Source organism: Polypterus senegalus, chromosome 13, assembly GCF_016835505.1.
Source record: "Polypterus senegalus isolate Bchr_013 chromosome 13, ASM1683550v1, whole genome shotgun sequence".
In the NCBI taxonomy this organism is placed as follows: Eukaryota; Metazoa; Chordata; class Cladistia; order Polypteriformes; family Polypteridae; genus Polypterus; species Polypterus senegalus.
In genome coordinates, this window is record NC_053166.1 from 95,940,634 (window position 1) to 95,953,978 (window position 13,345).

Below are 13,345 nucleotides of genomic sequence, written 5' to 3' on the forward strand. Positions count from 1 at the left end.
CAATAATGCAGGCCAAATGATATCAAATATGAATTATTTTATGAAAAGTAAAGGTAAAAATTCTGCTAGGTAGCTATTAAAAATCAAAGGGAGATACAGTATGTCATCAAATTCCAATGTGATTCTTGTCAGAATAATGTGGTTTTGAAGTTGCTTTCATAAAGCTTTTTTGAAAATTTTAGCAATTTTTGGCTTCTATCCGTTTTGCAGCTTGTTTTTTCATTCCCATGATTCCATGTCCTGATAATGCATTTATTCTATACAGTAGCCTTTGTACAATCTTGTCACAGTGCAATTGGGTTTGCAATGTGCATTACGCATTAGTCATTATATGGGAGCAATTTAGTAATAGCTGATCTTACCTTCACAGTGTGTCAAAACTTTGATAGGTATAAGTGATACAAAAATAAATATTTGTTTATGAAATATTTTGATTTTACATAACAGATGATTTTTGTTTGAATCAGGCATTGCCAGTTCAGGAAAGTCAATCTGACTAATGGCGTTTTGAAACTAAATAGTAACTTGCCTTTCTACAATTAAGTACAAAACTACATAATTTTTTGTGTTGTACTTTGTTTTAAGAATTAGTTGAATTCCTTTAACAAGTGATAAAAAACACATGCAACAAAAAAGAATATATATTCATGACGTGCTTAGTCAATAAATGGTTAATATATTTTAAAATTAATTCTAACTGATCACGTCAAGGTATCCACCAAATATCCTGGCATATGTGATATACTGGAAATGATGCTGTACAATACATTGTCAAAATATAATGAGCATAACAATTGTACTACTCAGAGATCAACTGATCTCTCTGACCACATGCCTCATTGGTTTTCAGGTCACTTACATAAGAAAGTGGGTTGTTTCCAGTCCAATTTTACGTAGGCAGTTTCACACTACATGGACTTACAGCCCTGCATGGAGTGCTAGTGCGAGAGGGGCTTCAGTAAGGTAAGCTTGACTGTGGGAGAAAATCTACTGTGATAAAGAAAAATATTTGTCAAAGAGAAGTAGACCAGTGTTTGATATAGAAGGTTACTAGTGAGAGTGTCTGACTATGCATCCTAGTCTGTGATAAAGAGGCCAGCTTATACTATAACTGTAACTCAGTGAGAGAACCTATAATGAGAAAAACAGTTTATAGCAGAGAAAAATTTTTGATAGAAGCATGTAGTTTTGTTAAATAAACTGCCTTTGAGAGAAAAGCCTACTTGTGAGGTAAAACATAAACAGGTGAACCAGAGACATATCTCAAGCTAAGCTTACAACTCATTTTCTTGACTCTTTTCCTTCATTAAAGCATGTTCTCACTATTTGTCTCTTCCTTCTCTCATAATTCATAGTTTTGTCTTTTCACTACACTCTCTCACACGTTCCTGGTGTCTGTCACGGTTTCTTGCTGCTCCCATTCTTTTAATCTTAATTAAACATATGAATTCTTTCCATTCACAACATTTCCCTAGATTTCCTACTGTTTTCCTCTGTTTCTCCGTTATTTTTATAATGAGCAGCTAATGTTCTGTCCATTTTTTCAACTTGCTAGGGAGAATGTACTGGGTACCAAATTCTCACTCCTGTTTGTCATTTACCACATTCTCTGTAAAGAACATCTGGCTAGCTAGAATCCATCATGCTTTTTCTGTCTCTGAATGTTCATCTTGAAATATTGCATACAAAATACCCTTAGAAATTCATACCCTTTATTCAATGTCTCACCACAACCAGTCCACATTACATTCTACACAGAAGATGCCCTGGCTAGCACAGACTCTCTGACCTCTTTCTGATTCTTGATTGGTCCATGTCGCAATGAGGGGAAGTTCATTTCCCAGCCAGCTTTAACTTTCTGTCCTGCTTTTGACCCCTTATGTATCCCTATCATATTATTCATAGAGTATGTCATGGAAACTCAAGACTTTTACTCTGGTTTTGTGTTACATTTCATTTCTTTTCACTGAACTTAATTTTCACTTTATGTCTTATCTGATCCAGAAAAAGAATTTTGAATTCTTTTTTCCCATTTTGCATCCCATAATTTGTGGCCTCAGCTGCATGGCAAATACAGAGGGCAGTTGCCATGGGAATCAGCTGCTCACGGCAAGTGTGAATGGGTCACTATGGCAACAGTAGCTAAGCTTTAAACTAGGGAGAGTTGAGAGTGAGAGTGAGAGAGAAAAAGAGAGATAGAGAGAGAGAGTACTGTAAAAGGAGCTTGGATGAAGAGAGCAAACAAGAGGGAGGGAGGGAGAGAAAGAGAGAGAGAGAGAGAGAGAGAGAAAGTGGAGCTTGCTGGGTATATCCACAACTACTATACTCCTTAGCCGTAATTGAATAGTAAAGTTGTAATGTGAGGCACTGTACAAGAGGTATATTTTAAATAATACAGGGAGACAAAATTAAAGTGTAGGGAAAGTGTAGGAAAAAGATGGAAGAGAAGGGGTAGGAAGTGGTTTACTGAGTTTGAATCAAGACTTTTAGGAAAAACTTTGAAAAAAAAGATTTACAGAAGTAATACCAATGAGAGAATGGTCCAGAGGATATGGAAAATGTAAAGGAATGTTGCACTGAGGCAGCACACATTGAAAAGGAAGACTGAGGAGCCAGTAACAAGTCTGTTGTGGGCACTGTAAAATTCAGGATAAGACAGATGTCTGCTGATATTGTGTGAAACATGGAGGAGGAACAAGAAGATGATTGGCAGTAGCTATCAGAAAGAATTATAACAGTGAAAATACTGCAGGCAACAAGGGACTCAGTAAAGTAGAATACATTTAAGTTGGATAAGAAAAGGAAAGAAGATCCTCAGATGAGAAACAACCCTCTGAAACATGGTTAGAGGATGGAAGAATGTTGACAGTGGAGTAGATAAGGCAGCCCTGCCATATAATGGCATCTGAAAGAAGGCATGAAGAGTAAGTGAATGAGATGATATGATCAAAATGTTGGAACTTAAGACTATAAATTGATTGTGGAAGGCATGGATGGATGACAGTAGTACTAACTGTTTAGTAAGGAGAAAGAAATTAACAGCTATTTGTGACTGTAGTAGTATCTTCTTCACTAATAAAATGTAAAAAGATGGATATGTATCACCCTTATTAAAAAAAGACAAAAACTGACCGTCTGTTTGATGTCTGGGATTCCAATTCGAAAGACCATCATGCTGAAATGGGTGTCGTCAGAAGAAGGGGCTGTAGAAAGGCTACGATCTCTCAGTCTCCTTCCCCCACCTGGGTTTCCTCCCCCAGTTCCAGTGTGTGGATTTTTACTGCTGTGAGCAGAGCTGGGGTTGGGGTTTGAGTTTGATGTGGGGTTTGAAATATGAGGATTAGCCACTCCTCCCCCTCCTCCTCCTGTTGTTCTTCCACTAGTTGTTTGGGGTACCTGTTGACCCCTCCCTGATTGATTGTGTGGCACCTCTTCCTCCTCACTGTCTGACACAGGTCCTTCACCCACGTCACCCTCTTCCTCTTCGTCTTCCTCAGGGAAGTCAACAAAATTTTTGTGATCCTCATCACTGGACAGTGGGCTTAATGGCATAGTCATTCCGACAGCAGGACAGGTGGTCAGGGACACACATTCCAGAGCACTTGAAAGAGAGCTGAAAAATGATAAAAAGAGGATTAGAAGAGACTATATAGAGTATGATGTGGAGAGCAAGGTTAAACCAGAAAGAAGACAATGCGAGCTGGGAGGGGCTTTTTGATGACATTGAGAATAATGGTATAAATTGTACTTGAATCAAAAATTTGTACTACCGTTACAAATGTTAGTGAAAAGCATTATTTGCACATTTTCATTGTAAATGTAACCTTTCTTTATCTGTTATATATCTTTTCAACTATTTAAAAAATAATTAAAACATCAAAAAATATCTCCATAGAAAAGCAAATCAAAATCATGGACAGATATGCCAGTGATGCGGATGGACATTTAAAAATTGGTTAACACTTATTGAATGTTTTGTAAAGAGCTTTGTGATAAGGCTTAGTATGAAAGGCACTCAATCAGGGGTATGCAAACTTTTTTGGAGGCAAGCCAAATTGTTAATACTGACACATGCAGTGGGCTGTAAAAATTTAGGTGTGCCTCATAAAACAAGGCAAACTAGCATGTGTTAATCACAGACATTAACTTTAAAAATAGTTTCTCTAAGAAATGGTTTAATTATAAAACATTTTATAAAAGTTACTAAGAGCAAACAACAATCAATGTGTAATTTTATTATATTTTTCTAGACATGAACATGAACATCATGCATCTGCACAAATGGTAAATTTCAACTGAGATGCTGGATATAGCAACAATTCATGTATTACAAAGATTTGTATCTGTTGGTACATTTTTATAGTTGCTTTTAGTGCTTTTAGTTATTTTCATTTGTTAAAACACCTGCTCACCCCTGAAATCAATGTCATATGCACAGTAGGTTTGCCAAGCCTCAGAAACAATTCGTGAGTAATGTACAGTCTATAGAAATTCAGCAAAGAAACTTTGGTAAACTTATTTTAGCTTGTCCTGTTGCCCAGGAGCTCAGTTACTTTCATCTGCAAGCCTTCTATTACATTGTCCACATTAACATGATGAAAAAAATCTACAAAATTTGTCTCGCAACAGCCAAAGTCCTGAAAGCAAAATTCAAATTCACAACAAAGGATGGCAACATGAGCTGTATGCCTAGAAAGTACAGAAATAACTCATTTTGTACCATCTGCTTTTAACCTCCTTTGTAAAGGGCATTTGCTATACTGATTTGTGCATAGTGCCGGTGTAATAACCAAGTTTCCGTTTTTAGGGTACTGCTATCAACAAAATCCATTGCTGATAAAATCATCATGGACATGGATATTCTTTAAAAAATTAACATACAATACAAAGGCAAGCAAACAGCTAAAACATACACATTTTCTCCTCTACAGAGCATTCCTATTCCTATGACCAAAACTTCCTTTCTTTGATTTTTAGATGGCACTTCTTGGCAGTTTACTATGTTTAGAGCATCTCATGAGGGTCAGAATATTAAGATACTTAGGCAAGTAACCCACAGGCCATAGTTTACCCACTCCTGGGCTAAAGTCAAAAAAGACTAAATGATTCAAAATTATGGAAATATAGCTCATCTTCATATTACTGCAAAGACACCATATTCTGCAAAACAAGTTCACTTATATTTAGCAACTGCAGTTTTGCTGAAATTCTGCACTTCCAAGCATGACTAAAAGAGACCAAAACCTCCCCTCCCCCATTGTGACTTTCTGAAGTAGTTGTGATCACAGAGCAGCTGATTAGTGGAAAAATCAATGCAGATACTGGAAGGCCTCAGTGCAGGCTCTGCATATCTGGATTTTATACAAATGGCAAACTATGAAAAATTAATATTTTTCATAGTTTATTTTTCATAGTAACCAAGTATAGATTTGTTTTTTTTCGGGGGTGACAGTATTAATAGGAAAAAAGAAAACAATAAAAAGTAAGTTCTAGTGACTCAAACAAAGACACAGAGAAGGTCCCTTTTCAAACAATAACTAAATACTGATGTACACTAACTATATACAAGCCCGTACAATTGCAAAATGCATGATTGATCTTTGCTATGCTTTCCACTAACCACCAGTGGACTTTCACCTGTTTTAAAAAATATTTTAAGTGCCTTATCTGAATACTGAGAGTCTGAAGTACTAGTGGCCATATTCTAGCTACTTCAGAAAACTTGTGCAGCCAGTTATGCATCCCGGTCTGACTTTTTTTTTTTTTTAATTTTGTCGCAGCCTTCTTTCCTTGATAAGTATTGGTTTAATTTACATCAAAAAACTGTTTGTAAAAAAAAATTTATGCATAACTTTTCTCTTATCTGAACCTGCTTATTCTACCTATATGATAGGCCTTTATTTTATTTATAACCTTTCTGAAGTGAATTCCAGTTCAAAGGGTTTCCCAGGTGTGTCAGTACAGTACAGCACAAGAATATGCAGTTTACGTATCATAGTAGGTCAAAGGCAGAAACTGAATCAACATCTCTGTGGTTTACAGTCCAATGATGCAATGATTAGGCCTAACTCCCTTTCTAATCAGAATGAGCCTTACAAAAGTTATCCCCAAAGTCCATGATCCTTTACTGATATGAAAACTGCACATTTTAGAAGACACAAATTCCTGTACATTTCAAAGAAATAAAGTAGGCATAAACTCAATCACAAAAATTGAGGCCTTAGAACTGACTCAGGTATTAGCACAACAGTTATAGTTTTACAGTGCTGAAGCATTAAAAAAGCAAAAATGACAAGGTGTATGTATAAAGAAAGGATACCAAAAATATATCTTTCTAATTTCGCTATATTTATGTTCTTCCCTTACACACAAATTACAATCAGCCCAAAGTAATTTTCAAGGAACAGCATTGCAACCAACCTTAAAATGCAGATGGAAACAGAATTGACACTAAGGTCCAAAAAAAAAAATCACCTGTAACAGCAAATGATTGCATTGTGTGAAATTATCACATTCTCCTTATGTCAGTGTGGGCTTATGATAGTGTGTATGATAGTGTGCATGAATGTACCCTTTAAGTGCCATCCCATAAAGCGTTGGTTACTATCTTGTGTCTGATGAGCTGAGAGGACAGGATGGAACCCCTGAACTGGAACACGCTGATTTTAAAAATGGATGACTGTATAGTATGAAAAGCACTGCATGTTAATAAGCAAGGTTAAAGCCTTTCAACAAGCAGAATAGTAAAACCCATTTCCAGCTTTTTCTGTCTTTATTCTTCTTGCTCAGGTTTGATGAAAGAATTTTTTTAGTTTCTGCATCTTATTTTTGATTGATATTCCTTGCCGGAAAACAACCGACTGTACAAGGTTTAAACTAGGCTAGATGTAACTCTGTTAACGCAGTTCATAACCTCAGTCAAGATCACTGATATTTTTCTTCATCTCCCTTCCTAGTAAGTTACCTTTAAAATCTTGTTTTAAATTGTATTATTCTTAGTTACAAATTCTTATAAATCAAGTGCTATGCCTTTCACTTTTTTTCCAAGGAAAAAAATCCCCTTACATCTTACTTACAGTTATTACAATTCCCAGTTTCACATATTCACAGAGTCTCAGTCCAGATTACTACCACTGCTTCTCAGAATCATCACAGCTCCCCGTTTGGGTCAGTCCTGATGAAAGTCCCACTCTTACTTTCTCCCCATTGTTTAAAGTTCCCAGCCTAAGCAGAATTCAAAAACAGCTCACTGTCATTCTTTCTCCTCATCACTAACTCTCATAGATCCGATTTCCTGTAGTGAAAGTGCATCAAGGCATTAGAGACCCTTTTACTTCCAGTCCTTCTTCAGATGATTCATGTTTCCAACCACAACAGGTCATAAGCAGAATCCTAGTCCAGCCTACAAACCCTATATTCCCAGATCATATCTCCCAGTTAAGGTCAATCGTAAAGAGCTCTTGTCCAATTCACTTTAATTTTCAACAGAGTTTCAGGATGTGTCTTATTTCAGCTTACTCCTTTTCTGCTTCAGTTCATTTCAAGTTCCCGACTATGTAAGATGTAAATTTGAGTAGTAACCAGTGTCTTGTCAGGTAGAAAAAAACAACAAGATTTAAATTCTGGCACAGACTACTGTAAAAAAAAATTCAAATTTTCTCAGTTAATGAGAAAGTCTAGCTAAATGATTTCAGCTGCAACAGTGAGCAAATCCTTTCAATTCTGTTATCAAAATTCTATGAATCTTAGGGCTGATCTTTGCCAAAAAAGTCCAGGTATCATTGTAAGGCCCAGGTGAAAAAACAATAAGAAAATGTGGAGCCTCTGTTTTCATTCATACATTCCTCCAGCTTTCCCTGCTTATTTGCTGCTTCTCTCAGACCAGTTGTGGGAGATCAAAGAGGATGACAGTCTTTGCTCTTTGCTCCTTCCTCCTTCACATGCTCTTAGTTCTTAATGATCAGCAACATGTCAATCAAATTCAAGGACAGCCTGACAAGCTGCCAATCATTCAAATGACCTCTAAACTGAGAGACTCACTAGAGATGCTCAAGAGAAGAATTGCATAGATAGATAGATAGATAGATAGATAGATAGATAGATAGATAGATAGATAGATAGATAGATAGATAGATAGATAACATTAGAAACTCTTTCATTTTCAAATTCTTTCTTACCACTCAGCTTGAAAGTTTACTCTTTAAGTCTTTCAACATCAGTGCTTTCATTTGTTCCCTTTTTTTCAAAATAATTGAATTTATTCCATTTTCTGCCTCCAGCTAATCTAGTTGAGCCCTCCTCTCTGCTCTCCAAACTCCAAACACACATCTCAATCTCTCTCTGTGGGAATGAAGCAGGGAGAGAGAGAGTGAGAAAGTGAGTGAGAGATAGTGAGAGATTATTTTCAACAGCTCTCCACAGACGAATTAGTTCAGAGCGAAAAGAAACAAACAGCTTAACACTGTGAATGCTGGAAACCTCAGAGAGATAGATAGAGAGAGAGAGAAAGAAAGAGGGAGAGAGAGAGAGAGACAGAAACCCTATTTTGGTATACTGTACAATTGTTTTACATAAGACCCACTACATAATTCCTGGGAACAGCAAACGCAGTTCATGTCTCTTCATTCAGAAAAATGTGCTGTGGGTGGACAGGGGGAAATTAAAGGAAAATGAACTCCTCTTGACAGAATCTGCACTACTCTGAAGACTTTTTTTCAACACACAAATCACTAGGTAACCAACGGTCAGAATGGCACACCAATATTCATGGAAAAAGACTCATCAGTTAATCACACTGGGATTATGTTCACAGAGAAGCTGAAAGAAAAATTAAGAAAAAGTGTAAAGGGAGAGAGAAAAGACAGGGTGTAGGTTGGAGCAGCTCCTATGGGGAGGGTTTAGCCGATGGCTCAGCATTTCTTTGCAAGTGTAAGACAGCACAGCGTCAGCGCTTTCTAACACTTGCATTAGAAAGATGAAATAAAAAGGAAAAAAATCATATCCTCTAATATACAAAGGTCACAGGGGACTGTTAGAGGTCATTTGTCTGCTGACAGTGGTACTAACTGGCAATGCGACTGGCACATTTATAGCACAAATTAACAGTGATAGCTGTCCTAGCTGAGCAAATAATCAGATTAAATTATTTTAAAAAAGAGCAAGATCACCACAATCACTCATTTACATTAGCTCTTGTCACGCTGAAAGTCCAACTAGTTTAAAACTTTACACTATTATTGGTTTCCAGTACCCCAGTAATGTCAGGGCTCACCATTTTAAACCCAGTTAGGCACAGAATGGGATCATAACATAACATAGTACAGGTGTAATTTATGAAAATGACAAGAAGTAAACCTGTCCAGCTCCACCTTCAATAAAAAGAGGTCAGGAGCGACTTCGAATGTAAATTGTCTTTCCTCCCCCATGCTTACATTTCTCCATCTATGTAATCTAGGACAAGCATTCTTCTTGCTAGGTATTTTGGTCACTTTGTCCCCAAGACATTAGTCTGGGATACATCCAAAGAACATATTGCCCTAGTTTCCAGAGTCACTCAGCAGATTGGTGCTCTGGTGCCTCAACAGAAGTGAATCAGTCAGCCTCCTTTCCACAAGGCAACTTAAAGTAAAAGCAACTACAAGTATAACAACATCAAGGACAGACCCTCTTTTGACCTGTATCTCTCACCAGTATGTTTTACAGAAAGAAAGAAAGAAAGAAAGAAAGAAAGAAAGAAAGAAAGAAAGAAAGAAAGAAAGAAAGAAAGAACCTATCCAAACTAAGGAGTGGGTCGGGAAAAGTCTAAGTCAGTAAGCTTCAGTCACCTTATTGAAAACAGTATGATGATGAATAAAGACGTGAAATCTTGTGACACACAGCAATTTTAAAGAAGACATTTTTGCATCAAATATGTTTTTGTATAGTAACATAGTACTTATCTATTGATAAATCTTTTAGGATCAATAAATCATTCCATCAAACAAAGACATTTTCTTGCATTTTTTTTTTGGTTTGGCGTAAGACTAATTATTCAGCTACAGTTTAAAACAATCAATATAACATTTTCTCATCAAAGCTTGTGCTACTTTAAAATATGGCTGCCTCGCAGATTTCTAGTCTTCACAGCCTCTTTATCACTTCACATTCCAGACCTAAATGACATACTTACTGAGAACCCATACATGCTCCTGGTGTATACCTGAGAGCTTATACTAAAGATAGATGTAGATCTGGGGCTTAGAGATCCCTGCCTCCTTTTTCCTGACTTTACTCTTCAATTTACACACTTCATTGTAAAGATAAATTAATCCAAAAAATAAAATTATGTCAAAGCACTGTTGACCACTTTCTAGCTCAGGTCAACTTTCATTAAGTGTGATATGGATGATGATTATTATAATCTTAATTTTCACGCACCTAGGGGTCCATGGGGATTATGAACACAAAAGTGTAATTAACCAGTTGCATAACACAGATAATAGAAAAAAGAGAGTGAAGCAGTCTTAGAAAACAATGATGTGGTAAAGTGAATGAAAGAGTGATAGATGACCTAGAAGAGGGATACATAAAACAGACTAGTCTGAGAAGGGAGGAGCAAAAAAATATTATGGGTGTTTTTATTTTTCATATATAGTTTTGCATTTCCATCTTGAATCACACTTCAAAGACTGGTAAGTGAATGGTGAGTTTTGCCTCACCTTCTCTTTCCCACCCATGTGATTTCTTGATACCATGGGAAGCTGTGAATGCTGAAGATACAGTATGTACACAGTGTGACTGCTTCCTGCTCTCCTATGGGACCTGCTTCAGCAGAAATGACCATTTAAGGCAACATAGGGAGCTATGCTGGTTTGATACAGGGGTCTAAGACAAGCTCTTGCGACTGATAGGTGTTAATGCAACATCCTGAAGAGCTAAGAAAACACATCATGTCAGTTAACATTGGCCAACTCCCAACAGGTTAGTTAGACACACTACCAGTGCAAGTGATGAAAGACTAAAGAAACAGAAATACTTATTCAAGTAGGTTGACATCAATGGGTCAACATCAAAAATGCACAACAAAAGAGATGTTTTATTAATATTTAATAAAAAAAATTGATGCCAAGCACAAAGTCCCAGATCACAGAGGCTGTAGATATCAAGGAGTGGGAGGACACAAGAAAAAATGGGGGCTGGGGTGGTAGCAAAGCAGAGAGAGTTCCACTACAAAATGGTAATTTCAAAGTCTGGACCCTAATCTGCAACATCCAAGCACATCAGAGTCTAACAGAGTCTAAGACTAACAGAGGAAAGCTTTGGCTTTTTATTAGAAAATGTCACTAAACAGAAGGGACATGTAGATCAGGAAAAAAAAACATAGTAGTGATAAAGAATGTGAATATGAAAAGCCACACATGAAGAATAAACTCTCATTCTCTGCTCTCTTCCCTTCCCACGCTTTTTTGCAACAGCAAGCTGATGATGAGATGGCAAGGGAAGCAATAACTGAGAGAAAGAGTGAGGAGAAACAAATGAATGAAACATAAGCTCGGCTTAAGGTAGTTCACAACTCTCACATTCTTTCTAGACTGTCGGTTGCTTAAGCCTCCCTTCTATCTATCTATCTATCTATCTATCTATCTATCTATCTATCTATCTATCTATCTATCTATGAAAGAGAATGAATTCCCAATCCTGTATGCATTTATAATGTAATCCATCACTACAACGCGTTACAGACATTATCTTGTACAGTTCCCAAGCCTTAACATTAACTCGTTCAGTAATGGCAAGGAAAATCGCTCCATAGCCTGTATACATCGTTCTTGTAGTACCGACGCGATATCAGTCTTTCTTTCATTCTCTCTTTTTAGGTGCTCAGGGTCACAATAGGAGGTGACCCCGGCAGTCTTCCAGAGCATGTCCATGTCCCTTTTCCGCTCATCTCTTCTCCCGCTGTTGTCACTCTCTCTCTCCCCTCACTCTCTCTCCCTCGCTCTATCTCGCTGTATGCTCAATGACAGACAGAAGAAGGACGGTGTCTCCTACCGTGCCAGTCGGCTTCTGGTCCCTGTTTCTGAAAATGGACGGGGCAAGGGAGAAGGAAAGGAAGGTGAAAGGAGAAATAAAAAAAAGAAAAGGAAGAATAAATAACGCGGTCCGTTTCCTCCCGCTCTGCAATCTCTCTCACTGCCTCTCCCTCTCCTCTCTCTCTCTCTCTCTCTCTCTCTCTCTCTTTCTCTCTCTCTCTCCCCCCTTCCCTATTTCTCTCTCTTCTCCTACTCAGCCAGCCAGGAGCGGCGCTCACCTCTCCACTTCTACATTCATGGCATCAGCTAATTACTACTCTATCTCTCTCTCTCTCTCTCTCTCTCTCTCTCTCTCTCTCTCTCTCTCTCTCCAAGTGTGTGTGCGAGTGTGCATGTCTGCATGTGTGACCCAAAATCTTCGGCATCCTCCCTCCCGATATTTTAGCGCTGCGCATCTCGGGAACCCGGAGTCCGCCGGCTTTCAGTTCAAGTCGTAAACCACAGTAATTAACATACTGAATTTTTATTTTACTTATTAGAAATATAAAAAAAATTATAAAAAAGGTAAGAGTGTATGCGTTTGAATTAACCGCTAGTACATAGAGTTAAATGCCTGCAGCAAAGGCATGTCGAGTGTCGCAGAGAACATACGGATCTCCTAAAATGGATAAACCAGAAAAATGTTTAAATCTTAAATGTGATCAGTGTGTCTCTGTTTCTCTCATGACATTTTTAAAGATGACTGAATACATGTATTCTAATGAAGTTTGTTAGTTATTTTTTCTTTTGCCAACATTAACATTTTGTTTTTCATTTAAATATCTACTGATTTATTTATGACCCCATCTTGCAAAAATGGCTACAGAGACACTGCTCAAGATGGATGGATCACAGGGTACTTGCAAAGTGAACATGACATTTCATTTTTCTCATCAGTTAACTTTGAGAGAGTTCATTATGCTATTAGTTCATATTTAAACATGTCTATTTACAGAGTATATTTTAAATTTAAAATTCTGTGTTTATTTTTGCAGTTTGCATTATATTTAGGTGGAAGCCTTTATTTTACTTGTAGCAATGTGTCTGTATAAAGCAAATATAAACCACCACATTTCATAGCACATTTAAAAATGCTGTTTAATATCTTCTTTATTACTATAGGCATCAGCATTGCCCTTAAATTTAATGTTTATATTTTATAATGAATTAGTATATTTACTTGTACATACTGTACATATGTATATGCATATTCAGTGCCCACTTAATTAGGTATATCTCTTTGTTCCTACAAATAGCCTGCTCCTTCAAATAGCTAATGATGTGGGTGCAACTCA

The 13,345-nt window shown here is 37.2% G+C and overlaps 1 protein-coding gene across 5 annotated transcripts in view; it reads right to left on the reverse strand.

The window, feature by feature from the left end:
- shank1 (SH3 and multiple ankyrin repeat domains 1) overlaps nt 1-12,168 on the reverse strand; it is a 670,907-nt gene extending 658,739 nt beyond the window's left edge. For 4 of the 5 annotated variants that reach the window (XM_039776090.1, XM_039776091.1, XM_039776088.1 and 1 more), the window contains exons 1-2: nt 12,031-12,168; nt 3,133-3,613 (exon numbers count right to left, since the gene is read on the reverse strand). In XM_039776090.1, the coding sequence (XP_039632024.1) occupies nt 3,133-3,558 (426 nt within the window). In that variant the 5' untranslated portion in view covers nt 3,559-3,613; nt 12,031-12,168. Of the gene's footprint in view, nt 1-3,132; nt 3,614-8,177; nt 8,310-12,030 lie in introns of those variants that run through there. The other variant, XM_039776089.1, reaches the window with a different exon arrangement.
- Between the last annotated feature and the right edge of the window lie 1,177 nt (nt 12,169-13,345).